General features: G+C 41.5%; 1 protein-coding gene across 16 annotated transcripts in view; it reads left to right on the forward strand.

Annotated features, from left to right (window-relative positions):
* FGGY (FGGY carbohydrate kinase domain containing) overlaps positions 1–25,064 on the forward strand; it is a 433,428-nt gene that overhangs the window by 334,000 nt on the left and 74,364 nt on the right. For 10 of the 16 annotated variants that reach the window (XM_063105670.1, XM_063105668.1, XM_063105673.1 and 7 more), the window contains 3 exons: positions 8,398–8,472; positions 14,273–14,393; positions 20,421–20,515. In XM_063105670.1, coding sequence (XP_062961740.1) covers positions 8,398–8,472; positions 14,273–14,393; positions 20,421–20,515 — 291 coding nt within the window. Of the gene's footprint in view, positions 1–8,397; positions 8,473–14,272; positions 14,394–20,420; positions 20,516–21,911; positions 21,992–25,064 lie in introns of those variants that run through there. The other 6 variants (XM_063105679.1, XM_063105675.1, XM_063105680.1 and 3 more) reach the window with 2 other exon arrangements.

The following is a 25,064-nucleotide window of genomic DNA, read 5'->3' on the forward strand; positions in this document are numbered from 1 at the left end:
ATTGGACAGATCATCTAGGCAAAGAATCAGTAGAGACACACAAGATCTAAACAATACTCTAGACCAATTGGACTTGGTAGATATCTACAGAACATTTCATCCAACAACCTCAGAATATTCATTCTTCTCATCAGCACATGGATCATTCTCCAGGATAGATCACATATTAGGTCACAAATCAACTCTCAATAAATTCAAAAAAATTGGAGTTATCCCATGCATTTTCTCAGACCACAATGGATTAAAATTAGAAATCAATAACAAGCAAAATTCTGGAAACTATACAAACACATGGAAATTAAACAGCATTCTACCTAATGACATATGGGTCCAAGAAGAAATCAAGCAGGAAATCAAAAAATTTATCGAAACTAATGAAAATAATGATACATCATACCAAAACCTGTGGGATATGATAAAATCAGTACTAAGGGGGAAATTTATTGCATTAAACACTCACCTCAGAAGAATGGAAAGACGGCAAGTGAACAACCTAACACTTCACCTTAAAGAACTAGAAAAACAAGAACAATCCAAACCTAAAGTTAGCAGACGGAAAGAAATCATTAAGATCAGAACAGAACTCAATGAAATTGAAACCCAAAAAACAATACAAAAGATCAACGAATCAAAAAGTTGGTTATTTGAAAAGATAAATAAAATTGACAAACCATTAGCATGGCTAACAAAAAAAAGAAGAGAGACGATTCAAATAACAAAAATGAGAACCGAAAAAGGCGATATTACAACTGATTCGGCTGAAATATGAGGAATCATTCGAGACTACTATAAACAACTATACGCCAACAAATTTGAAAATCTGGAGGATATGGATAAGTTTCTGGACACACACAAGCTCCCAAAACTGAGCCATGAAGATGTAGAAGATCTGAACAGATCAATAACAATAAAGGAGACTGAAGCTGTTATCAGAAGGCTCCCAACAAAGAAAAGCCCAGGACCAGATGGATTCACAGCAGAATTTTACCAAACATTCAAAGAGTTATTGACACCAATTCTTTACAAACTATTCCAAAAGATTGAAAGAGACGCAAATCTCCCAAACTCATTCTATGAAGCAAACATCATCCTGATACCAAAACCAGGTAAAGATATAACCAAAAAAAGAAAACTACAGGCTGATATCCTTGATGAATATAGATGCAAAAATCCTCACTAAAATACTAGCAAACAGAATACAGCAACACATACATAAAATTATTCACCACGATCAAGTGGGATTCATCCCAGGGAGGTTGATTCAACCTATACAAATCAATAAATGTGATACACCATATTAATAAAATCAAGCACAAGGACCATATGATCATCCCTATAGATGCTGAAAAAGCATTTGATAAAATTGAACATTCATTTATGACAAAGACCCTCTAAGTTAGGTATAGATGGAAAGTATCTCAACATAATTAAAGCCATATATGATAAACCCACTGCCAGTATCATCCTGAATGGGGAAAAGCTGAGAGCTTTTCCTTTAAGAACAGGAACTAGACAAAGATGCCCACTCTCACCACTCCTATTCAACATAGTGTTGGAAGTACTAGTCAGAGCAATCAGAGAAGAGAATTCCTTCCTGATAAAGGGCATCCAGATAGGAAAACATGAAGTCAAACTGTCCCTGTTTGCAGATGACATGATCCTATATATCGAACAGCCTAAAGCCTCTAGAAATAAACTCTTTGGAGTTGATAAATGATTTCAGCACAGTAGCAGGATACAAAATCAACACACAAAAATCAGTACATTTCTATTCTCAAATAGTGAAGAAGCAGAGAGGGAAATCAGGAAAGCTTGCCCATTTACAATAGCCACCAAAAAAATAAAATACTCAGGAATTGAGTTAACCAAGGATGTGTAAAATCTATATAATGAGAACTACAAACCACTGCTGAGAGAAATTAGAGAGGATCCAAGAAGATGGAAAGATATCTCATGCTCTTGGATTGGAAGAATCAACATACTGAAAATTTCCATACTACCCAAAGTGATATACAAATTCAATGCAATCCCCATCAAAATTCCAAAGACATTTTTCTCAGAAATGGAAAGAACTATCCAGACATTTATATGGAATAACAAAAGACCACACATAGCCAAAGCAATGCTGAGCAAAAAAAATAAAGCTGGAGGCATAACACTACCTGACATTAAACTATACTTCAAAGCTATAACAACCAAAACCGTATGGTACTGGCATAAAATCAGACACACTGATCAATGGAATAGAATAGAGAATCCAGAAATCAACCCACACACCTACAGCCATCTGATCTTTGACAAAGACACCAAGTCTATACACTGAGGAAGAGACTGCCTCTTTAGCAGATGGTGCTGGGAGAACTGGATATCAATATATAGGAGAATGAAACTAGACCCATGCCTTTCACCATACACTAAAGTCAACTCAAAATGGATTAAAGAATTAAATGTACACCCTGAAAAAATAAAAGTTCTTAAGGAAAACATCAGAGAAACACTCAGGAAGTAGGACTGGACACATACTTCATGAATATGACCCCAAAAGCACGGGCAACCAAAGGAAAAATAAACAAATGGGATTATATCAAACTAAAAAGCTTCTGCACAGCAAAAGAAACAATTAACAGAGTTAAAAGACAACAACAGAGTGGGAGAAAATATTTGCAAAATATACATCTGACAAAGGATTAATATCCAGAATATACAAGGAACTCAAACAACTTTACAAGAAAAAAACAAGCAACCCAGTTAAAAAATGGGCAAAAGAGGTAAATATGCACTTCTCTAAGGAAGATATACAAATGGCCAACAGACATATGAAAAAATGCTCAACATCACTCAGCATTCAGGAAATGCAAATCAAAACCACACTGAGATACCATCTCACCCCAGTTAGGATGGCTAAAATCCAAAAGACTCTGAACAATTAATGCTGGCGAGGTTGCAGAGAAAAGGGAACTCTCATACATTGTTGATGGGACTGCAAAATGGTGCAGCCTCTATGGAAAATGGTATGGAGTTTCCTCAGACAATTGCAGATAGATCTACCATATGACCCAGCTATCCCACTGTTGGGAATTTACCCAGAGGAATGGAAATCATCAGTTCGAAGGTATACCTGTTCCCCAATGTTCATTGCAGCACTCTTTACAATAGCCAAGAGTTGGAACCAGCCCAAATGTCCATCATTGGATGAGTGGATACGGAAAATGTGGTATATCTACACAATGGAATACTACTCAGCTATAAAAAAAAGAATGAAATACTGCTATTTGCAATGACATGGATGGACCTAGAGAGAATTATATTAAGTGAAAGAAGTCAAGCACAAAAAGAGAAATACCACATGTTCTCACTTATTGGTGGGAGCTAAAAATAAATAAATTCACACAAACACACACACACACACACAAATGCGGTGGAAGAAGACATAACAATTACAATTCCTTGAAGTTGATACGACAAGCAAACAGAAAAGACATTGTTGGGTAGGAGGGGGGAGAGGGAGGAGGGAGGGAGGTTTCGGTAATGGGCCACAATAATCAACCACATTGTATATTGACAAAATAAAATTTTTTTAAAAAATTCAAAAAAAATTGCATCTGTACTGAACACATACACACACACACACACACAGAAAAATAATTCAGCCATTGTAATGGGTGCTAGTGTTATCTCGTGGTTTTGAATTAAAATTTCCCCAATGACTAATTTTTTAAAAATGCAAATTACCAGGCCCACACCAGAGGTTCACTTAATCTGGAGTAATTCCCATTAAATTTGCACTCAACTGGGATCCCAGGAAAGAGTTAAGAGTTATGAGATGTGCCCAAGTTTGGATAGCTACTATGTGGCATCAGAATTTAAGCTGAAGTCCAGGGTGAAGAGTTACCATCTGTCTTACCTTTTTACAGAGTGAATGAAAGTGCATAGTTTGATAAGTACTAAGGCTTCCCCAAGGAGTCTCTGCAAGTGAGTCCTCCACGATGCTATTCCTGGGCGCTCATCAGAGGCACATTGCTTCTCCACACTCCTAGGTGTCTGTACCTTTAACATTATGATCCCTACTCAGTCCTTGCTTCCCCACACTGTAGAGCCACTAGTCTTCAATTCCCCTCATTGATAACCTGGTGGTACCCATAGCATGCTGAAGGAGATTCTTGGTTGTTGTATCCCAATAAAGGATGTGATTGAGCCCTTCATGCAATTCAAGAGAAAGAGAATGAACATTTTTTAAGAGATAGAGAAAGAAAATGAACACTTATTTTAAGTGCCACCTATGTGCACATAGTTAGCACCATAAGAACTAGAGGAGTGTCTAGCTCTTGTATACTCAGTACAGCTTACTGAATAAAGTAGGGTACTTTTCAAATGACTTCTCATTTAATTCTCACAAAAACACTGAGGTATTATTATTATTCCTATTTTGCTGATGAAAATTGAAGTTTTGGGAGGTTACAAAACTCACACACTGTCATGCAGTCAGTTAGAAAGAATTTCAAGATTTAAATCCAGGTGTGTTATTCCAAAGCTTATCCTTTCCATTTACATAAACTTCTAAGCTCAAAATTCCCAGTATTTACAGAAGTGTCTTATATCCATAATCTAGGTTGCTGAAACTGCAGTTATTCACATCTTTTGGGCCACTATATGCAGCTTTCACACATCTCTAAATATTAATTATAAGTGCTTTCTCTTTCAGTTCTCCTTATTACATAGTAGCCAAAATAAATAAAATATGCTTACTACTGCAGCTCTCCCATTTGGCTTCTCCCCACATTTGCCTGTCTCGCCCAAACTTCAAAATAGGCACGTGCACATCTGTGAACACACTCTTCCACTCACGCTCCCTCCCCGCTTCCTCCCCGCTTCCTCTTAGGATGGAACCTTGCAGCTTTCAGCTGGATGGGCTCATCTGGCCTCCCCAGCCTTCTCAAACATTACAAAGCTGCACCTCCCCCAAGACATCCCTGACACTCCCAGGGCACTCCCACCACCTCGGTTTCAGGACAGATCCCTCAGTGGCCTCTTTAGCCTCCTAAGCAATCCACATGGCAGGCATTCCTTAAAAAGTTCCATCTTGGCCGTTTGGCTTTTGGCCAAAAAATACCAGGGCTGAGGTCTCTGGTATTTGAGAGAGAATCAAGTAGACTTCATGATTATCTGTGTCTCCATCTGCATATCAGTTGAGAGGTCAAGGAAGTAGGGACCCCAGACCATAGTGTCTTTGCACTTCAGAGAGAAATGTTTTTCACTAAGTCACATTGCAGCACCGTGGCTCTGGGGTTAGTGGTGAGGGAATATAGGAAACGGCTATGGGAGAACTGTGTTTCCTTCTTCCATTTCGATACTGAGTACTTTTTATATATCCAGGTAATAAATCTCTTCTAGAATTTCTGCTCAGGAATAAATATCTCCCTTCAAGGATAGCTACATTTTACTTGTTACAAAAAGTTACGTCACTCATTCTATGTCACTTTTTGCCATAGCTGCTAGAAAGCCCAAAAGTTAAATTTAGTGTTCAATTACATTGATGATTTCTTTTTCAGTTTCTGAAAAAGAAAATTATCTTCCCTTTTCTCCTCTATGATTTCTGAGCTCTGGAGTCACTGGGAATTTAGAGAAGGGTCCATGATATCTTATTTCCTTGAATACTATTGTTTTAGGAAGTTCTAATAGATATCTAGTGGAGGTTTTAGAAGTTATATCCAGCTATATCACACCCGTTCTCTTTTATGGGTTCCTACTAATTGAGAAGGATATCAGAACCAGTTATTTACCTTATCAATATGGAAAAAGCCCTGGGGTTCCTAATAAATGTTGATATGGGAATGCATCTAATATACAAAGTCAAATTCCATCACCCCCATCACAAATTATCCACAAATGCTCTCCAGGACTCACTTGTGGATCAGCCACAGAGGATCGTGTCCTGATTCACTTCCCATCGATTCCCAGAGAGAGGAAGCCAGAGCAAGACGGACTCCTGCTCTGGCTTGGGAAGAGAGCCCTAAGCCATTGCCCAGTCGGCTTCCCCGGTAGACCAATAGTAGAGGTGCTATTGAAGCCAGGCCAGGCCAGGCCAGGAGAGAGAGAAAAACTGTGTGTGACTAGTGATCTTTACCCAGGACCACTTCAGACCACAGTGCAGGTTGCATACACAAGGTGTTCAGCCGAGGGGGCTTATGACTGGCCTGAAATCTTGTTCACTCTGCATCTTTTTATAATTCATTCTCCCAGATGGGGTACCTCTCAAATTCACACAAAGGCTACATATGAGCTACAGGGACCCTGCTTTTACCCCAATCTCATATATGCCATTCCTCTGATGAGGAAGGGTAAGTGAGGGGTGGGGGTCAGGGGGACGCTGGGAGCATGGAGGAGTTGACTAGAAGTAGTCTTCCAGTGCCTTTTTCTGTTGGGACATAGACTAAATGTGTCCCCTCCTCTCTGTGAATGTGTGAGGAGCCGAGGCAGTAAATGTTGTCCACCTACAATTGTGTAATTCAACAGAGAAGGATAGGATGTTAGGAGAGAGAGTGGCGTCCAAAAGGAGAAAAGGAGCATTGAATTGTCACCAGTTGGCAGATTCAACAAACATGAACTTAGTGCCTACTATGTGCCAGGCATAGTGCTAGGCATTGGCGATGCTGCGGTAAGACAAAGTCTGTCGGAACCTCTAGGTTCTGGTTTCCATTCTCTGTGTTCCCTTAGGCAAATTATTTTCTCACCTGTGAAATGAAGTTCTGTAACATCAGCGTTGTTTACCTTCTCTCTAGTTCCAGCATTCTTACCGTATGTTTAGGTCTCCAGGGAGCTTTATGAGGATGTTTCTTCACTGTTACTGGTTTGGGAAGATGCATCCCCGGAGTTCCTCTCTGGTCTCTTATTCAAACTTTCCATTTTCCTGTGTTTTAAAATCAAAGCCATAGTTCACATCTGGTTGCCCAATTAGTTGCCAAGAAAAACTGAATTTAGGAATCCCCTCATCAACAGACATAAGTGAGTAATTCAGCATACCTGGAGCGTAGGCTGCTCAGTAAGGAAGGGCAGGAGCAGACAGACACTGGAGAGAGCAGGGGTGAGCCCAGCAAGAAGCTCATGAGACAATGAAGCCATTTCTTCTCTGACCTGTGGGCAACAGGGAGAAGTTTAACAAGGAGTAACATGATCAGATTTGCATTTGAGAACAATCATTGGCTCCATTGTAGGAGCACAAATAGAAGTGGGGAGATTTGCTCAGGGAGGCTCTATCAGCAATCAGAAAGGACATAATGGTGGCCTGAATTAAGGAAACGAATGACAGTGAGGATGAAGAAGAGGAGATGGATTAAAAAAGGATTTGGGAGATCAAATGTATAGAACTTGGAGAGAGTGATTAAATATGCAAAAGGAGGGAGAAGGCAGGGAAGAGGACTCCCAGGTTTCTGGTTTAGGTGTCCATGCCCTGCAATAGGCCAATCCCTGTTGGGGCTGAATCTGGAGAGGATGAACGATAGGGACCTAAGCAGAACACTCAGATCCTCTGTTTTGATGCATACTGCATTCCCACACCTGACTGAGCTCAGGACCATACATACCGTAGAATCTAAGTAAATACATGTTATGTGAATTAATTTTATAATGTGGAAATCAAAAGTGAAGTATGGTATTGATGCTCACAAACTTCAGGCTGGGCTTGAAGATGCCAGCAGCAATTGCCCTGTAGTAATGTCCTGAGAGAACACTTTGATGAGTGAGAGATGTGAAGGTGGGACTGTCAGCAAGCCCTGCTGGCATCCAAAGCCAGCATCCTGTTCAGTTCTGGAATCTCTCAGAGATTGATATACTCCATATAAGCATATGGTTCTGATTGACTTTATTGGGATTCCCTTGCAAACCACAGATTCTAAATTATCCCCCAGTAGGTACAACTTTTATAAGAGACATATTATTTTACCCTGAATACCCCTTGGGCACTATTACACTGAATTCTGAGAGTAGCAGTCCTCAGAATAAGATCATCTTATATTCGAATGTCACTGTTACGAGTTGATTTCTTGTAAGTCATGGAAAATAGCTATTTATAAGAAAAGAGCATTTTTTTAAAAAGAAAAAGATATTTAATTCTGTGTGAAAAAAATATCAAATATATACCCATGCTGTAGTGTTTATTTTGTTTTGCTTTTGTTTAATCTAAGGGCAAAGCATTTTCTTTTGAAGAGGAAGGGATAGTTTTTCCCAGGTCTGGAGATTAAATGATTTAGTAAGCATTTCACGTTCGGCTCACAAAAAGGGGATTTGCATATGAACTTGTTTCAGTGAGAAAACACATCTGAACGTATTTCATGGGAACTGTCTCTGTCCATGGCAGCTCCTTTTGACCTTCTCCTTCTTTTCTTTTCTTCATGCCTACAGGTCACTGGATTGAAACTGTCTCAGGACCTTGATGATCTTGCCATTCTCTACCTGGCCACAGTTCAAGCCATTGCTGTAAGACACTTTAATGCCATTTTTAAAGAGACTTAGGGCTATTAATATGCTCTAGGACACATGCTCCCCAAGATACATCATATGTTTTTGTGACAGAGATTCTTAATTAAAAGAGAGCTTGCCAAAAAGAGATGTTTGTCTGTGTGGAAGGAAAAGTTGATAAAGGTCCTTACCTGCTTTACTAATAACCTCACATAACCAAAATCTGGAAGAAGCTTAAGTCTTTGAACATCACACTTGTCATTTATATAATTTGTCTTCTAAATTCAGTTAAATAAAAGCAAGCAAGCAGATGCCCTGTATGCTTGCATTAAGAAAAGTTGGTGTTAAGAATGTCTAAATTTATACAACACATGATATTGTTCACTTTGTGAAAGGATTTAATATAGGGTTCCTTTAAATAGTAGGGCTCCTTTATATAGTAAGCTTCCTTAGTAGGAATGAAAGTGTAAATAAGAGGTTAGGATGGTTAGGAAGGGAGAGGAGAATTTAAATCTAAAATGTTAGGAACTCCTAGCCTAAAGATCAGTCAAAAATGAAAAGACCCTAGAAGTTCAAACATTTTTGTCTAAAGAATTTTCTTATTTAGAGATGATCTGTGGGTAAGCTATAAGAGGGTTCTAAACCCTAAAATCACACACAAAAGGTTGGGTGTGTGCATATGTTAGAAAGTGCATATTGGGGGAGTGAGCCATGGCTTTTAGGGTGTCAGAACAGGTAGGTACCCCCAAATAACAGTTAATCCAGAGAGGCATTGCTGCCTCTGAAAGGAGAATGGGAACCAACAGAAAGGAAAAATTAGTTTACTGAATTTTGATTCAATATCTATTTTCCAGTAACATTCCTATTTAAACAATGGTTTTTGTTTGCTAATGCCATATAGACATTATGATATCCAGTTATTCTGTTTTTCTACAAACTGTTTTCATAACTTTTTTGTTACTTTAAATAAAAGAACTATACACATATTTATTCATATCATCCACAGAAGTGCTGTTGTAATGCTCAGATTTATGCAGGTGACATGTATGCAAATAGAGAACAGAACTTCCCAAATAGTAATAATACTAAAGGAATATAACGTATTTAATGCAAGTGAATAGGAGTATAGAATCGGCCAACTCAATTAAACAGTCCTTTTAGATTATAGACCAGTTTGACTGTACCATCCTGAAGCAACTTTCTTATTCATTTAGTAGCTTGACCAATTCAGTAAGATCAAATAGCTTTATGCATGGAAACTTGGTCAAAATAGAAAATTCTGACGTCTATCATAATAGTAAGATGAAAATGAAGAACAAAAATGAGCATGAGTAGTGAAAACAGTTATTTAGTAATCCTGTTTTATATTAATGATGATGATTATGATAATAGTAATAAATAATAGACTGGAGGTATTTATTATACATCAGATATGAGGCTAAATACTTTACACACACTATCTGATATAACTCTATGAGGTAGGTATTATAATTCCCATTCCACAGGCTAGAAACTGAAGTCTTGATGCGGTTAATTAACTTGCTCCGGGTCATATACCTAGTCCATGGCAAAGCTGGGATTTTAGCCCACAGCTTTATGAAATAAAACTAGATATATGAAGTATTGAGGAACTTTTATTTTCTGATTTGTTCATGTTATTGTATGAAAAGTCTTACAGTGAAATGAATCGTTTGCATTGAAATGAATAATCCTGGGGCCGAGCCCGTGGCGCACTTGGTAGAGTGCTGCGCTGGCAGCGCGGCGACGCTCCCGCCGCGGGTTCGGATCCTATATAGGACTGACCGGTGCACTCACTGGCTGAGTGCCGGTCACGAAAAAACGACAAAAAAAAAAAAAAAAAAAAAAAAAAAGAAATGAATAATCCTGGAAAATCAGAGCTGTGTGATGCTCACCCTTCTGAGCACATGCTAAGAGGGGGACATGAAGGACGAAGCCAAACATGATGGGCCAGGGGGCACCATCACAGGTGGTAAGGACCATTACCTTTCATCAGACACCGACTCTGTGCCAGGCACCAGATAGAGTGCCTTACCTACCTGTAGTTTAGGATGGCAACTCTGTAAGTAGATGGGGTTGTCCTCATGTTACAGACAGAGGGAAGACCGTTTGCTAGGTCAGACAGCTAGTGCATGATAGTCTGTCCACCTCACTCCCAGGCTCCTGCTCTTTCCACTTAACCATACTGCATTTTTCTTTGCTCTTTCTGTGAAAGCTACATGGATGAAATAAACTTTCAGGCATTCCCAAGAATAGTTTTTAACACATATTAGAAAACATCATTAATTTGACCTAGGATTGTCTCACAGAGATCCCTTTTTTGCTAAGAACACTACAGCAGAAGGCCAGGAATGTATAAATGAGGTTAAATTTAATATGTGCAGAAGAAGTGGGGGAAAAAAGCCACCTTCATTTTCCCGAGTACCACATACTTGGAAAATCAATCTTGTATTTAATGGGCCATACATGTATTAAAAGCTATCATATTTATTCTGTCCATTGCCTTAATGACCTTTTTAAAACCACGTAGGGAAGGCATTTGAAGACAGATTTTTCGATAAGGCTTTTATTGTGGAGTTGGTTGAATTGTGAGGGGTTCAGTCTGTTTTGCAAAAGTATCTGGGTGTGCTGATCTTTTAGGCAAAAATGTGCATTTTTAATGAAGCATTCTGATGATATTTTTTCCCATAATGTTCAACTTGGAAAATTTTTTTGTTTTTTTATTAGTCCTGAATATTTGTCGTTGATAAGTTAAACAAATTCCTCTCTATAGTAATATCTGCAGTTGGTATTTTGTAGGAATGTAATGGAATTAAAGAAAGATTGTAATGAAGTTAACTTGGGACTATGCAAAACCCTCCAAGATGTAAAATTCTCTCTTGATCATGCTTAATTGAAAGACCTGTCAGCCACCCAGTTTATCCATAGCCTGTTCATCTATAGTTTTCTTTTCAGAATGGACCCTTAAAAAGTACTATTTGCATTTGAAGTCTCTTGATTTGCATTTGGTTTTGTACATTCGCAGTGGAATAGCCTAATTTTAATTTAAATTTCTCTGTGAAAACATTTTTTCCAGAAAGGTGAGCACAAAATCATTTTCGCACAAAGCTCTTTGGTAGGGCATTTCAGTAGGGTGGAGCATTACCCAGAGTGGAGTCTGAGACACCAAAAGGGAATGCCCTGTAATGAACTGCCAGCCTGAGTGGAAAATTCCAGCCAACAATGCCACACAGCGGAGAGACAGGCTGTCACAGCCCCTGTCAAGGGAATGCCCCTTGTTCAGATCCTTTCCTTTTCCCAGGAAATGTGCTTTGTATTATCCTCCTCTCTGACCTGCTAATCACGTGGCTCCAGGTCCCTGTTTTTAAAATATCAGAAATATCGGTTTTGCCTGGTATTTCCACATAGATTGGGAGGCAGCTGTACTCCCTCCCATACCAATTGTGTTGCCTAAAGCAAACTCTGTAACTCCTAAATTGGGAAATAATATGCAGCTTCTGAGTTTGCCTTAAGATTAGAGATGGCATTAAGTGCATAGTAGAGTACCTAGCATGTAGATATTAACCAAAATAGCTCTCATCTGTAAACACCTTGCATGTGCTGAACACTCTTCTAGAGTTTTTCATACGCTGCCTATAGCAACAAACTTGTAGATATTGCTGCATTGCATTAGTTCTAAGACTGCAGTTTTAATTTTTTTGCATGTTAACATTTCTGACAATCCATAGAATTTTCAACTGAATGTATATGGTATTATTATTCTTATTCAGAAAAATGAGATATTAGGTTAGGTATAAAAAAATAAGTGTAATGCCTAAATGCCATCTTGGGATTTTTGAGTTCAGAATTCATGCATTTAGCTACTACAGATTCATGCCCGTGGAGCAGCCTAAGGCTGCCTGGAATCCACCGGCATCAAATGATCCATGGTAGACTTAAAGGCATCTGGTGACCTCCTGAAATTATTTATAATACTGTTCTGTATGTGACTTTTTTTTGTAGGCAGGTCAGTAGGTTTTCTCATATTCTCAAGGGGGTTCATGACCCCCCAAAATACTTAAGAAAGAACATCTGGGGGTAATCAGCCATAGTCAGTAAGCAGGATCTGGCCTTACATGGGACAACATGTTTTAATTTTTTTAAACACACTACATCTGTGGATTATCTTTGGACGCCCAAGTTTCACCTAATCCATATTTTTACCAGATTCACAGATAGCTTCAACAAACCCTAGAGACCTAGAGCTGGAACTGCTGTGCATTTTGCTCCTGAACTACCCTGTCCCTCATCATTAACTCCAAAGCAACTAAGTTTTCATTTCCTGTGGTCTTGAGATCACCCTCTGACCACTTTCCCCCCAGGAGGTACCCCCAGTCCCAGGGAAGACAGCTCTCTAGACAGCCTTGCAGAGGAGGCTTCACTCACCTTGCATCGCATCCCTCCAGGCCTGAGATCAGGGCAACATCCTGCTGATTTCCCAAACCCTATTCCTTACCTTGGACAACCTTCTGATCATTCTGGCCCTCAAGCTAAACTACCTCTTTTCCTTCTCTGTGCACATGGGTACCAACTTGCCAATTACACTGTCACTAGAAACTGTGATACTGGCTCATGTAGTCTCTCCAGCCCAAACCCCACCTTCTTGGTGGCTTCACCATCTGAAAGACACTTTTACCTCCCAGATCCTTGCCTATCTCATTTCCATTGACCTTTTCCTTCCTTTACTTTGACAATTCACCCCCATGTCCATACCTAGGACTTTGCCATCTCTCAGAATTGCTCAAGCTCTACACATTTTAAGGTCTCTCTGTCACCAAAAAATCCTCTTCCTCATTTCTCTTTGTAGCCCCTTTCTCAAAGTCACCATGTGGATGCCTCCTTAAGACCACATCACAGTTCGTTTTTTTGTCTTGAATCTTTACCACAAGTAAATTATGATTTCTGAACCTCTAGTTTTCTGAATGTCAAAATAAATCCTGATTCGAATATCCTAGTGAGAACTAAAGTGTATGTTAAAATCCACCTCAACGACCCTAAGACATCGTCTTCTCAACCAATAACCTTTTTTGCCAAGTTAAGTAAACGTGGCGAGTCGGGGAGAAGGAGGATGCACTTGAGGAAGCTGTGAAGACACAAGAGCTGGCTTGAAATTACGGCGCAGCCCTGAGCCAGGCAGAGGGTGTGATTTCCGCGTCATCTCGATTCATTGAGGGCTGACTGGGAATGCATTCTGGCTCAGAAGCCTCATTATTAGAGAATCACTACCGGGTTTCAGGCTGAACATTTGTATCTCACCTTCTTTATGCAGTTAGAGCCCTCTTTCTATGTTTCTGCTGCTGGATTATTTGGTGCCTCTTCTAAGGAAAAAGTCTTTAGTTCTCATTTAGTGAAGGAAGACTGACCCAGGTGCCGCTGACTCTTCATCTCAGAGCCAGGTTGCTATCGCTCCATTTCCAGTACCTAATAGAACACCCGGGCCACTATAGACACTCATCAAATACTTGTTTGAACTGTGTTAACATGGTCACCTGTTTTTGTCAGTATTCTATAACTACTGACAGAAGCAAATGGTGTAGTAACTAAGAGGGTTTGAGAGTCAGGCAAGCCCAGGTTGGAATTCCTACTCTGCAGTCTAATTGACTGTGTGATCATAGGCAACATAATCTCTCTGAGTCTCAGTTTTCTGAGATAGCATATGCTGAGCTCTTAGTGCAGCGTCTAACACTGGGTAAATGCTTAGCAAATGTTTCCTACCGTTTACTTTTGCTACCATACTAATGCTTCTGCTTTTCCCTTTCAGCTTGGCACCCGCTTCATTATAGAGGCTATGGAGGCAGCAGGGCACTCTATCAGCACTCTTTTCTTGTGTGGAGGCCTGAGCAAGAATCCCCTTTTTGTGCAAATGCATGCTGACGTTACTGGTAAGTCTGAGGAGGAGGAGAGAAGGTCATTTTCAGCTTGGGAGCAAATGGACACGGCCATGTTGTGGGCAGGGTGAGAACAGGAGAACATAGGTGGTGTACCAAATGATTAAGATAACTGTGAAGTCTTTATATTCATGCTGGGGAAGGTGACTTCTGTTTACTGTATATCCAGCTATTAAATGATGGTGAGAGATGAGTCAAAAGTGATCGGCAAGGTGCTCTCTGAGTGCGGTGCGGGCAACACCAGGCCTAGGGTTGAGACCCCCTTACCGGTCACAAAAACGACAAAAAAAAAAAAAAAAAAGTGATCGGCAAGGGCCAGATCATTTTTCTTTTTTTAAAATTTTAATTGACATGTTGTAATTATACATACGTATGGGGTACAATTGATGTTTTCATACATATATATATTGTATAATAATCAGGTTAGGGTAGGTAATGTATCAATCACCTCACTCATTTATCATTTTTTTGTGGTAAAAACATACAAAAGCCTCTCCTGTAGCTATTACGTAATATACAAAACTTGACTGTTAACCATTGTCACCTGCTGTGCAATAGAACATCAGAACTTATTCCTCCTATCTAATTGAATTTTTTCCCATTGGCAAGAGGTAGATCTAAATTCAAGTATGCGTTGAACTCTGAGATCCTATGATTCCTTCTCATCTCATCAGAATCGGGGGTCATGAGACAGATGGAGGGAATCCAGAGTAATGGGCTGAGCCCTTTGTGATGTGGGCAGATAGTGGCAGAACCAGATCTTTTGGAGAGCCCCTTGGGCCCCAAGGAAGAGGCCCCATTGGAGGAGCCTTGCTGGTGTTGCTGGTGGCCTGGACTTCTGTATCCCTGGATCTGGTGCCCTCACCCCTCTTGGCCCTTTTTTCCTGTTGTTGCCTGGGGACTGGAGTTCCCTCCCAGGACCCATCCCTGGGTGGCTAGACACCAGAGCAGGGCAAGGGGGAGGATTGGACCTGCCCCCAGCCCCACCTCCAGCCTGATGTGAGCCCACCTTATCCTGGGCTCCACTCATCATGGCCCCATGTTGTTCCTTGTCCCCTATATTCCTTACCTGTGACAGTTGGGTAGGTCAGAGTCTCTGCACCTCACTCTGCCTTGTTGTATCCACTTCCTATCTACACCATGAAGATTCCTATAGATGAGAGCCTCATCTAATGTGATGGACATAGTTGATTTCTGTACTTTGTGAGACAAGACTAAATAAGTCATTTATCCCCATCTTAGAGACAAGTAGACCAAGGCACAAGTCCAAGGACAGTATGGAAAAGCACACAGTTTAAGAGAAGATCTTTCAGGATGTGAAGTATAGAAATTACTGCCATTAACCAAGCACCTACTATGTGTAGGTGTGAATCACTCTATGTACAATTAATCCTCATGTACCACCAAAAGGTAGAAGTTGGTGCCCCCGTCTTACAGACAAGCAAACTGAGGATCAGGGAGGTGAATTAAATTGACTTTCCAAAGTCAAACAGCCAGTGAGGGGCAGGACCAGTATTGTAACCAGGCATGTCTGGGCCCACTATCCCTTCCCCTCTGTTGCTGGCCCAGGGGTCTTGACTTGTCTGTCCAGTTTGTAACAATTTGATGATGACTTCTCTTTCCCAATGTGTCCAAAACCTATGGAAGTGGGCCATTCTGAAGCAGAGAGAGGAAAGACAGAAATGAGCCAGATTACCTTATAATTTTTCCCAGGAGAAAATCATTTTGTCTAAAAATCAGCTGGCTAGTTCAGATAAGGTTCAGACGTATAACTTGATCTGTGACTTTTCAGTTTCCAGCCTTCTAATAGCCAAAAATTCTTTCTACCTGGATGCAGGAGGGAAGATGAAAGTCAGCTTCTGGCAACATATTGCCTGAGAGAATGGGCAGCAGGGCCCCCCAGAGCAGGGCAGTCAGGAGTGACCCGGGCACTGACTCAGCACTGCCGCTCTGGCCTTTGTGAAAGTGGGTCACCTTCCAGGCCTCCATTCTCGAGCTGACTCAGAAGCAGGGGTGCAGCGGCTTCACAGAAAGTTCTGTTTGGAAACTGTTCTCCTCCAGGCTGTTGAATGAAAAGGCTGTTAATCGTTATTTGGATTCGGATTGAAACTGGACCCTTTGTCTCTAACTATGGACTAGTTACAGTTCCAGACAAAGGGACCTTTTCTTTGGCCTGGAATTTCTCTGCCTTTGGAAGGCTGTGACTGACAAGTGATGGCAAAGTGCATCTGCCTTTAAATGCTTTGGGTTCTGCTAAACTCATTAATGCATCAGATAAAATAGTTCACATTCCAGGCAAGGCGCCCTCTTCCTCTCCTTCACCCAGCACTCAGAGAAAAGAACACATTTGCTTTTGTCCCCGTAAAAGGCATACACAAGCAGCTGGTGTCTAGGTGGTATCTTTGGTGATAACTTTAAATGTTGTAGTTACTCTAGTTTTCCTACAAAGAAAGACTTAGGGAGGACTATAGACTTGTACATAATTCTCAGCAATCCATGTGAAAAACACAATGGAATTTGGAAGATTCTTTGGAGAATGTGTGGGATAATGGAAAGAGCAGGAGACGAGCTCTGTGACTTTGGACAAATTACTTTACTTCTCTGAGCCTCGGTGCCCTCTTCTAGAAGACAGAAATGTCATTTCTGTCCGGTAGATCTCACTAAGGAATAAATGCCCAGAGTTTGTGAGCACCAAGCTCTGTGCCTGGCTCAAAGTAGATGATCAGTAAATGTTAGTTTACTTCTTCCCTCCAGGCAGCTCCACACCAAGAAGGAGGAGGTGTGTTTGAGAAAAAGGCAGTTTAATATTTTGTAAGCACATCTTTGCCATGTTGGGAACAGCCTACTCCATGCAAGCAGGGGAGAGTGGGACTTTGCCAGCTTGGGAAATGTCATCTGTGTGAGGAAGAAGAACCTCCTTGTACCCCAGCCATTTAGTTAACTGTGGTTTCAAGAAATTCTTGGTGTGTACTAAATAATTGTAGGTTTCCCCCACAGACTTGGGACTAAATGTTCCTTCTTCTAAACGTTTTTTGGTACCGGCAGTTTCAGTAGGGGTTTCCCTTTTCCTGTCTTCTTCATTTTAATCATTTGTTCATTTGTTTCCTCACTCAAAAGCATTCTTTGAGCATTCTGCCAAGAGATTCATTATAAAACACACAAAAAGTGCTCTTGGTCCTAGGACCAATGTCCAAGAGAGTAGAGTGAGAGGGACCAGTTCTTAGCAAAGTAGAGAGTAGAGTATCCTCTGACCCAGAGGACAGAGGTATCAATATCAGTCAGGTCCAGACAGAGAATAGGTACACATTCAGATTGAGTTAACTGGAGAAAAGTTGAATCAAGAATCTGTTTACAGAGGTGTGGGCAGGGAGCAGGGAAACCCTGGCAACTAGGAAGTACCCTGGGGCTACTAACAGAGTCCCCACCTCTAGACTTGCAGGGGTGAGGGCATGGAACGGCACCCATCCAGAGACTGAGGGGCTCTATGAAAAGGCAGCCTGGCAGGAGCTTAGTCAAGGGCAAGGGTCTGTGGATGTGGTCCACACAGGCCAGTCTGCCAGGGCCCGGAGCAAGAGTGGTAGGTTGAAGAAGTGGGATTGGTCTGAGGGGCAAAATGGAAGCAGTGGGTTGGTTCCATTCATCCAGGGTAACAGCAGTGAGCAGAGACTTCAGTGGTAAGATAAACTTCAAGAATCATAACAGCTAATGCTAATTTAGTGCTTTCTCTAAACCAAGCACCGTTTTAAGTACCTTACTTATAATAGCTCTTTTAATTCTCACAGCAAGCTGATGAGGCAGGTAGAATTTTAACCCCATTTTGCAGATGAGAAAACCAAGGCAAAGACAGATTAGGGAACTTGCCTAGGATCACACAGTTATCAAAGAAGCCAGAATTCAAATCCTGGCAGTCTGGCTCCAGAACACTTTGTGCTGCAACTTGAGAGTTGATGGATTAGCCACATTCATTCTGGTCTCTGGTTCCCAAAGGGAGGGGTCTGTGAGTATTTTCTCCCTATTTGGAACTAGGGAAGCTTTTGGCAGGGTAACAAAGGGCTGGGAAGTCAGTGGTGGTTGGAGGTGCTGTCTTCTAAAAAGTCCCAGGTCCACGGGGAAGCCTCAATGGTCAGCCATACTCCCGTCTACACCACACCTGGGATCCTGCAAGGGCATGCAGTGCCCTCTCCTGATTGGGCCAGCAAAGCCCTACAGTGTGGCCTGGTATCTGTCCTTGCCCTCTGGATGGTTGATAGGAATGTTCCTTGTCCCTTCCCCACTGTTCCAGTCCCCAGCCCAGGTGAAGTGCATGTAGACAAGTGTCACTCACTATCAGTATTATTCAAACAATAGCAGCCACCATTTCTCCAGAGCTTACAGAGCTTACCATAAGCCAGCAAATGTTCTAAGCACCGCCCTCACAACACACCTGTGCAGTAAGTCCTGTCACCATCTCCATTTTACACATGGAAACCAGGGTTAACAAGTTTAAGTGACTTGCTGAAGGACACGGAGCCAGTAGAACCAAGAAACATAGCTAGGTCCAAGCTTTTCCCCCAACCTCCTCCCCACTTTTTGTGGGCAAAGTCTCAAACCCTGGCCTTGAAGTGTGGGGGCTGGTATTCCTAAGTCCTCTGGGATGTGTGTGGGAATTCTGTTCCAACCCCCAGGGTGGTTGGAGCAGCCAACCCAGCCCTGGAGGAAGGAAAAGAGTTAGGAGGTGATGGGATGTAGAGGAAGTCTTCAAAGGCAAGCTAGGAAGAGAAATCCATTCTCTGGGAAAATAACTCTTGAGTCTCAAGTAGAAGGAGGAAGATTGTATGCCACAGAGCTTATCTCTGTGGAGTTGCTGCCATCTCCTGATTAGCAGATCAATATACATAGTATAATCCTAAGAATCCTAAATTGTTTCTATTCATCTTATACCCTCTGTAAACTCTCAACCTCTAGCCTGTGGAGAGCTTCTGCCTGCCTGGTGGGTCCCTCCTCGCCCCTGTGTAGGCCCCATCTGCACTGTGATGACCACTACCCTGGCAAGTTGTTCTCTCCTCAATGAATGACTTATCATGTGCTAGATGCTGGTCTCATTGCCAGGGATACAGCAGTGGACAAAACAAAGTCCCTGCCCTCCTGGAGCTTACTTAGTTCTAGCAGGGGAGACAGACACAAAACAGGATAAGTAGGTAAAACACAATGCTGGAAGGTGAGGAGGAAATAAGGGAGAGGATAAGAAGTGTTGAGGGTAAGTTGTAATTTTAAATCCCATGGTCAGAGAACGCTCCGTGGGAAGGTGATGTTTGCACAGGGACTTGAAGCAGGGGGAGGCAGTTACCATGTGGGCATCTGGGAGGAAGTGTTCCAGACAGGGAACCGCACAGGCAAGGGTCCTGAAGCATATTCAAGAAATAGGAAGGAGGCCGTGGCAGTGTGGCTGGGGGGAGAGGAGGGGATCAGGTGGGGGAAGTGGGGCCAGACCCGGAGGGAGGGCTCATCAGCCACTGCCAGAGAGGTGGGAAGACCCTGGAGGGATGAACCCCACCTTCTCTTACTGCTTGCCTTCTCTTAGTTCATCTCAGTTGGAGAACAAACCTCCTACGTGGCCTTTATCTTTTTCTCATCTATCTTCCCTTGGAGACCTGAATAACAGGACACAGTCTGATTCATCTCAGTATTCCCTGGGCCCAGCAAAGCACTTAATAAACGTTCGTTGAACTGAACTTGAACCAAATGGCAGGTAGCAGCTAGCAGAAGCCTGGAAAACCTGGGCGCCAAGGTCTTGTGAGTTGATATATATGGTATTGGCTCCCTTGGGGCTCTTGGCTACTGCACCAGCAGGCACAGACAGTGAAATCCTTTAGAACCAGGTAATCCCAAGGAACAGGGAATTGCAGAGTGGAGTGAGGGATAGGGAGGGGGTACTCGCTGCTGCCTTGACGTCAGGTGTTTTTGCCACTGGGGCTGCTTGCTGGCTCCCCACACTGCCCCCAGCCCTGCTCCCTAACCAAGGTGTGGTCTTGTTCTGCGCAGGCATGCCTGTGGTCCTGTCGCAAGAGGTGGAGTCTGTTCTTGTGGGCGCTGCTATTCTGGGTGCTTGTGCCTCGGGGGATTTCACTTCTGTGCAGGTATGTGAGCACTGAGGGGTGGGCGGTGGCTCCTCCCTTGTCTGAGGCAGTCCTTCCTCTTGACAGCAGCTCACATCTTGCAAAACACACACAGGATATAATTAAGAAATGATAGGTTCCAGCCAGGGAAAGCACGAACGCTTCTAGCCTCAGACGTATTTATTGGAGTTTTCATTTGACTTGGCCTCTGTTAGTGTTGGTCATTCTGTTTTTCTGTTAGTTTTCTTTTTTCTTCTTTAAAACAGCTCTTAAATTACTTTTAAATTTCCCCTTGACCATTTTTCTTTGAGCAAATGAAACAAGTAAGGATGAAAACTTCAGTTTTTCAAGTAGATTTCACATTTTTATTTGCTTATTTTATCCCTACCACTTTCCAAATACCTTTGAGGTCTCTTTCGACAAGACACAAAAATGAAAATGTTATTAAAAAAGGAATTAAAAGGAAAAATAAGGAATAAAGATAATAGGAAGAAGGAAATGATTTGGTGGCTGTGATTGAGCACATAATTTGTTTCTGAGCTTCCTGGCAGCCAAGACAAAAAAGAACACATGATAAGTTGCATAATTCTTATTTTCAAAAAGAGGAAATGCTAGTTACTGGTGAGAGACAAAGCTTTTCCTGCTACCAAATTGCGAAAGACATTGTGGGGCTTGTGGACAGGCTTTGAGTGCTAAAATAATACAAAAAGGTAAAGAGTGAGTGTGGTGCAGAGGCTGAGAGCATAAGCTCTGGGGTTAGGCTGCCTGAGCTCAAATCCTAGTTTGACTGCCTACTAGCTCTTGTGACCTGACCACTCTGCTCTGCGCACCATTTTTTAAATCTGTAATAATAATGAGTAGCACATTAGGAGTTCTTTGTGTGCGTCAGGCATGCCCATTAAGTCTCTGAAATAGCTCTGTTGTCCCCATTTTATCGTTAAGGAACCCGAGACATAAAGAAGTTAAATAATTTGGCCTACTTTGAAATAGCTAGTCTAGGCCAGAACCAAGAAATCTGGCTTCCAAGTCTCAACCACAGTTCAGGAGATGTTTGTTCAGCTGAGAATCAGAGAGATGAACTGACTTGCCCAGGGTCTCAAGGTTAGGACTAAAAGCAGGTTTTCCACCAGTAGCCCAGTAATTAGAGCTCCGTTTATCGTGATCCTGTTATGTGCCACATACTATGCTGAGTGCTTTCTGTACGTTTTCCTAATACTTACAACAGCTCTTCATGGGCCACAGAGACTGGGCAACAGAAATGCAGAAAAGCTTACAAAACTTAAAAGTATACTGTTAGAAACAGACACTACAGAAGTTTGATGCTAAAATCTATGTTCTTTATACTGCATTTTGGGAAATGTGGTGCACTTCACACTGTCCAAGCCTCTGGAGGTGACTGTGAAATCTCTCTCCTAAGGAATTGAATCGACTCATGAATACTTGTGGATCAAACAAAAATGATATAGTTGAATTCTCAACTTTTTCTGGATTTTCTGCTCCTCTCTCAAAAACGTCACAGGGAGATACTGATTTATTGTTGAAATGTCATTGTATTTTCAGTTATTATTTTAACGTATCAACTTGCAAAGATGTTTTTATGACTAGATGTCTCTCCCTTCCTGGGACAAATTATGCTAGCTAAAACAAAATGGTACGGATGTTTACCCAAGTCCTGCATAGGTTACCTCATGTTATGGATTGAATGTTCGTTTCCCCAAAAAATTCATGTGTTGATGCCCTAACCCCCAATGTGATGGTATTTGGAGCTGGGGCTTTGGAGGGTGATTAGAGTTAGATGTGGTCGTGATGCTCTGATGGGATTGGTGCCTTTGTATGAAGAGACACCAGAGAGCTTGCTTTCTCTCTGTGTGCCATGCAAGGACACAGCCAGAAGCTGACTGTCTACAAGCCAAAAGAGAACCCTCACCAGAATCCAACCATAAAGCAAGCCAATTTCAGACTTTGAGCCTCCAGAACTGTGAGAAAATAAATTTCTGTTCTTTAAGTACCCAATCTATGGTATTTTGTTATGGCAGTTCAAGCAACCTAAGACACTTCATTTAATCCTGACAATCTCTCTGCCTGCAGGATAGATGTTTTTATCCTTGTGTTAGTATATGAGGAAACCAAGGCTCAGAGAGATTTTAAGTAATCTGCCCAAGTCCACACAGTTAGTAAGGACAGAAGCAGAACTGAAATGAAGGACTCTCTGGATCTGTATTCTCTCCTGATTCTCATTTTTTCCTAATTTGTTTGATTTTTTTTTCTTTTTTCTTTAAAAATATTTGGCTTCTTAAATGTTCAAAGGTATATTTTCTGAAAAGAAGTACCATCAGTCACAAATCAGGAGAAAGTTGCAGCCCAAATAGAGAATATCATGACAAGCTGGGGCTGCCTCCATCCATGACTTATGGTACCTCGTTGATATCTTAGTCAGAACTGGGATTTTCAGCCCCTTGGGGATTCCACTCACATTCTTCCCAATAGGAAACTGAGCTTAACTCCACTCTGACATCTTCGCGACAGGAGATTTGCTGTTAATCTTCGGAACAGAATCTAAGATATGGTAGATCAGATATTGGAATTGGTGACTTGAGTAGCAGCTGCAAGGCTGACAGCGTCTTGGAGACAAGCTCATGTCTCCTTTTCAACCCAAGGAAGCATGTGCCTGTCCTGATTGTTTTCAGGAGACACTGTAATCTAGTAAAGGGAGCCCCTGGCCGAGAGAGGCCTGAGGCCTTATTTGCCGTCAGTTACCTGAAGGAATCCCTGTGGTCTTGAGCTCTTTGCTTGCTTGTATATCCTCAAATAGTGTCATCTGTTCTATCGAGGTGCTTGTTTTGTTTGTATGTTTTGTTTCTTTTAAAAAAATGTTTAAATAAGAATTGTCAGTCATATGGAACTGTTGAGATGAAGAACGTTTGAAAGTTCCAGTGACCTCCCAGGTATAATCAACATCATTAGAATGATTATGTTTGGAACTGCTTTGGAAATGTAAATGCATGTAGACTTGGTTTCATTCACCCCTTCAAAGTAGAGGAGCCAACCTGTGTGCCCCAGATCTGGGGGCCAGCTCAAGATTCTGGCAAGATGAGACCAAACAGAATTATTTCTACCCCATGATTCATATTTTTAACCTAAACTTCAACACAGTCTTTTCTTTGAACTTCACAGTTCCTAGCTTGGTTTGCAGGGTACCTGCCATTCCTTCTACTAAGAAAGCTGAGCAGTCCCTGCCAGCAGCACAATTATTCCAGCAGGCCAGATGTTTTGTCTTCTCATAGACCACTTATCCTGTGGTCGGATGTAAGATTTCACTTCTTATCTAGATGGGCTGACTTTGGTAGACCCAGCCAGAGTCATCTCTTTCAGATGAAAGAAAGGTTAGGAAGAGTCCAGAGGACCCAGATTTTAGACTTAGGGAAGACAGCGCTTGCCAATTTTGTAGGCTCATGAATGGATGATTTCAGACAGAGGTAGAGCCCTATACCTTCCTTTGGTGATACCAGTGGATCAGAATGGATTCACAGCTGTGGGTTTTATTTATTTTACAAATTTCCATATATTTCAATACTGGGGAAGCTTTATGAGGTGGAGGGAGAAAGACTAGATGGAATTTTCTGGTGGAGTGATGATAATGGGAGAGATTGGTCAAGTACAAGGTCCATTGCTATCGCAAATTTTGAAATATGCTGACAATTCCTAGCTTCCATATCCTGTTCTTTTAATCATTCATATTCTCATTCTTTTAGTCTCTCTCTCTCTCTCTCTCTCTCTCTCTCCCCTTCCCCTTTCTTACACTTCCTTCCTTTAGACATCTAAAGTCTTCTTTCTAGTCCTTTTTAGGATCTCACAAAGGGCACTGATATAGCCATCCATCCACACTAAAGAATAGAATGACTAATAATGTCTTAAAGAGTTGTTCCTTTCCAGAAAAGGTGTTTTCTTTTCAATAGTTTTCAAAACTGTGTCTTCACTAGCGATTATAATCTCCTGAGGATAAGTATCCCTGAGGACAAGTTGTGGTCATCTTTATTTCTGTAGCTTAATCAATAACATGGAGTCAAACCACAGATATGCTGCTCTCATGGTAAAAGTTCAGCTGTTGAGTATGGGGGAGTGCACACAAGGAAGGGGGTCCACCTCTCTTCTTTTACTCAGAGGAGTGTGGAATCCATGTCATCTTGACCTCTGTAAACTTTCCACCTGATCACTCCCCCGTCCCCAGCATCAGTGTGCTACAAAATGATCCTCTCTAATTATGAATATCCTGGAAAGCAAATAATTACAATTAGAAATTGGCAGCATCCCATAACTCTTCTGTAGACTCCAAGTCCTGGAAAATCAACAGACTGGAAGAAATAAGTTTATGAAATATCAACAGGCTTACATTTTCTAAGCACACAGTGTAGAGAGATTTTAAGAAATGCAAGGACAGATAAAACAAGTAGCTATTTTCAAGTTGTTGTGAGAGAAAACCAATCAAATGGCAAAGAGGCAGACATATAAAATGGCTTTTTACTTTCTGCTTCGTTCAGGCCCACTGTAGATGTCATTAGTTTTCTGTAAT

The sequence above is a fragment of the Cynocephalus volans genome, chromosome 8, assembly GCF_027409185.1.
Source record: "Cynocephalus volans isolate mCynVol1 chromosome 8, mCynVol1.pri, whole genome shotgun sequence".
NCBI lineage: Eukaryota > Metazoa > Chordata > Mammalia > Dermoptera > Cynocephalidae > Cynocephalus > Cynocephalus volans.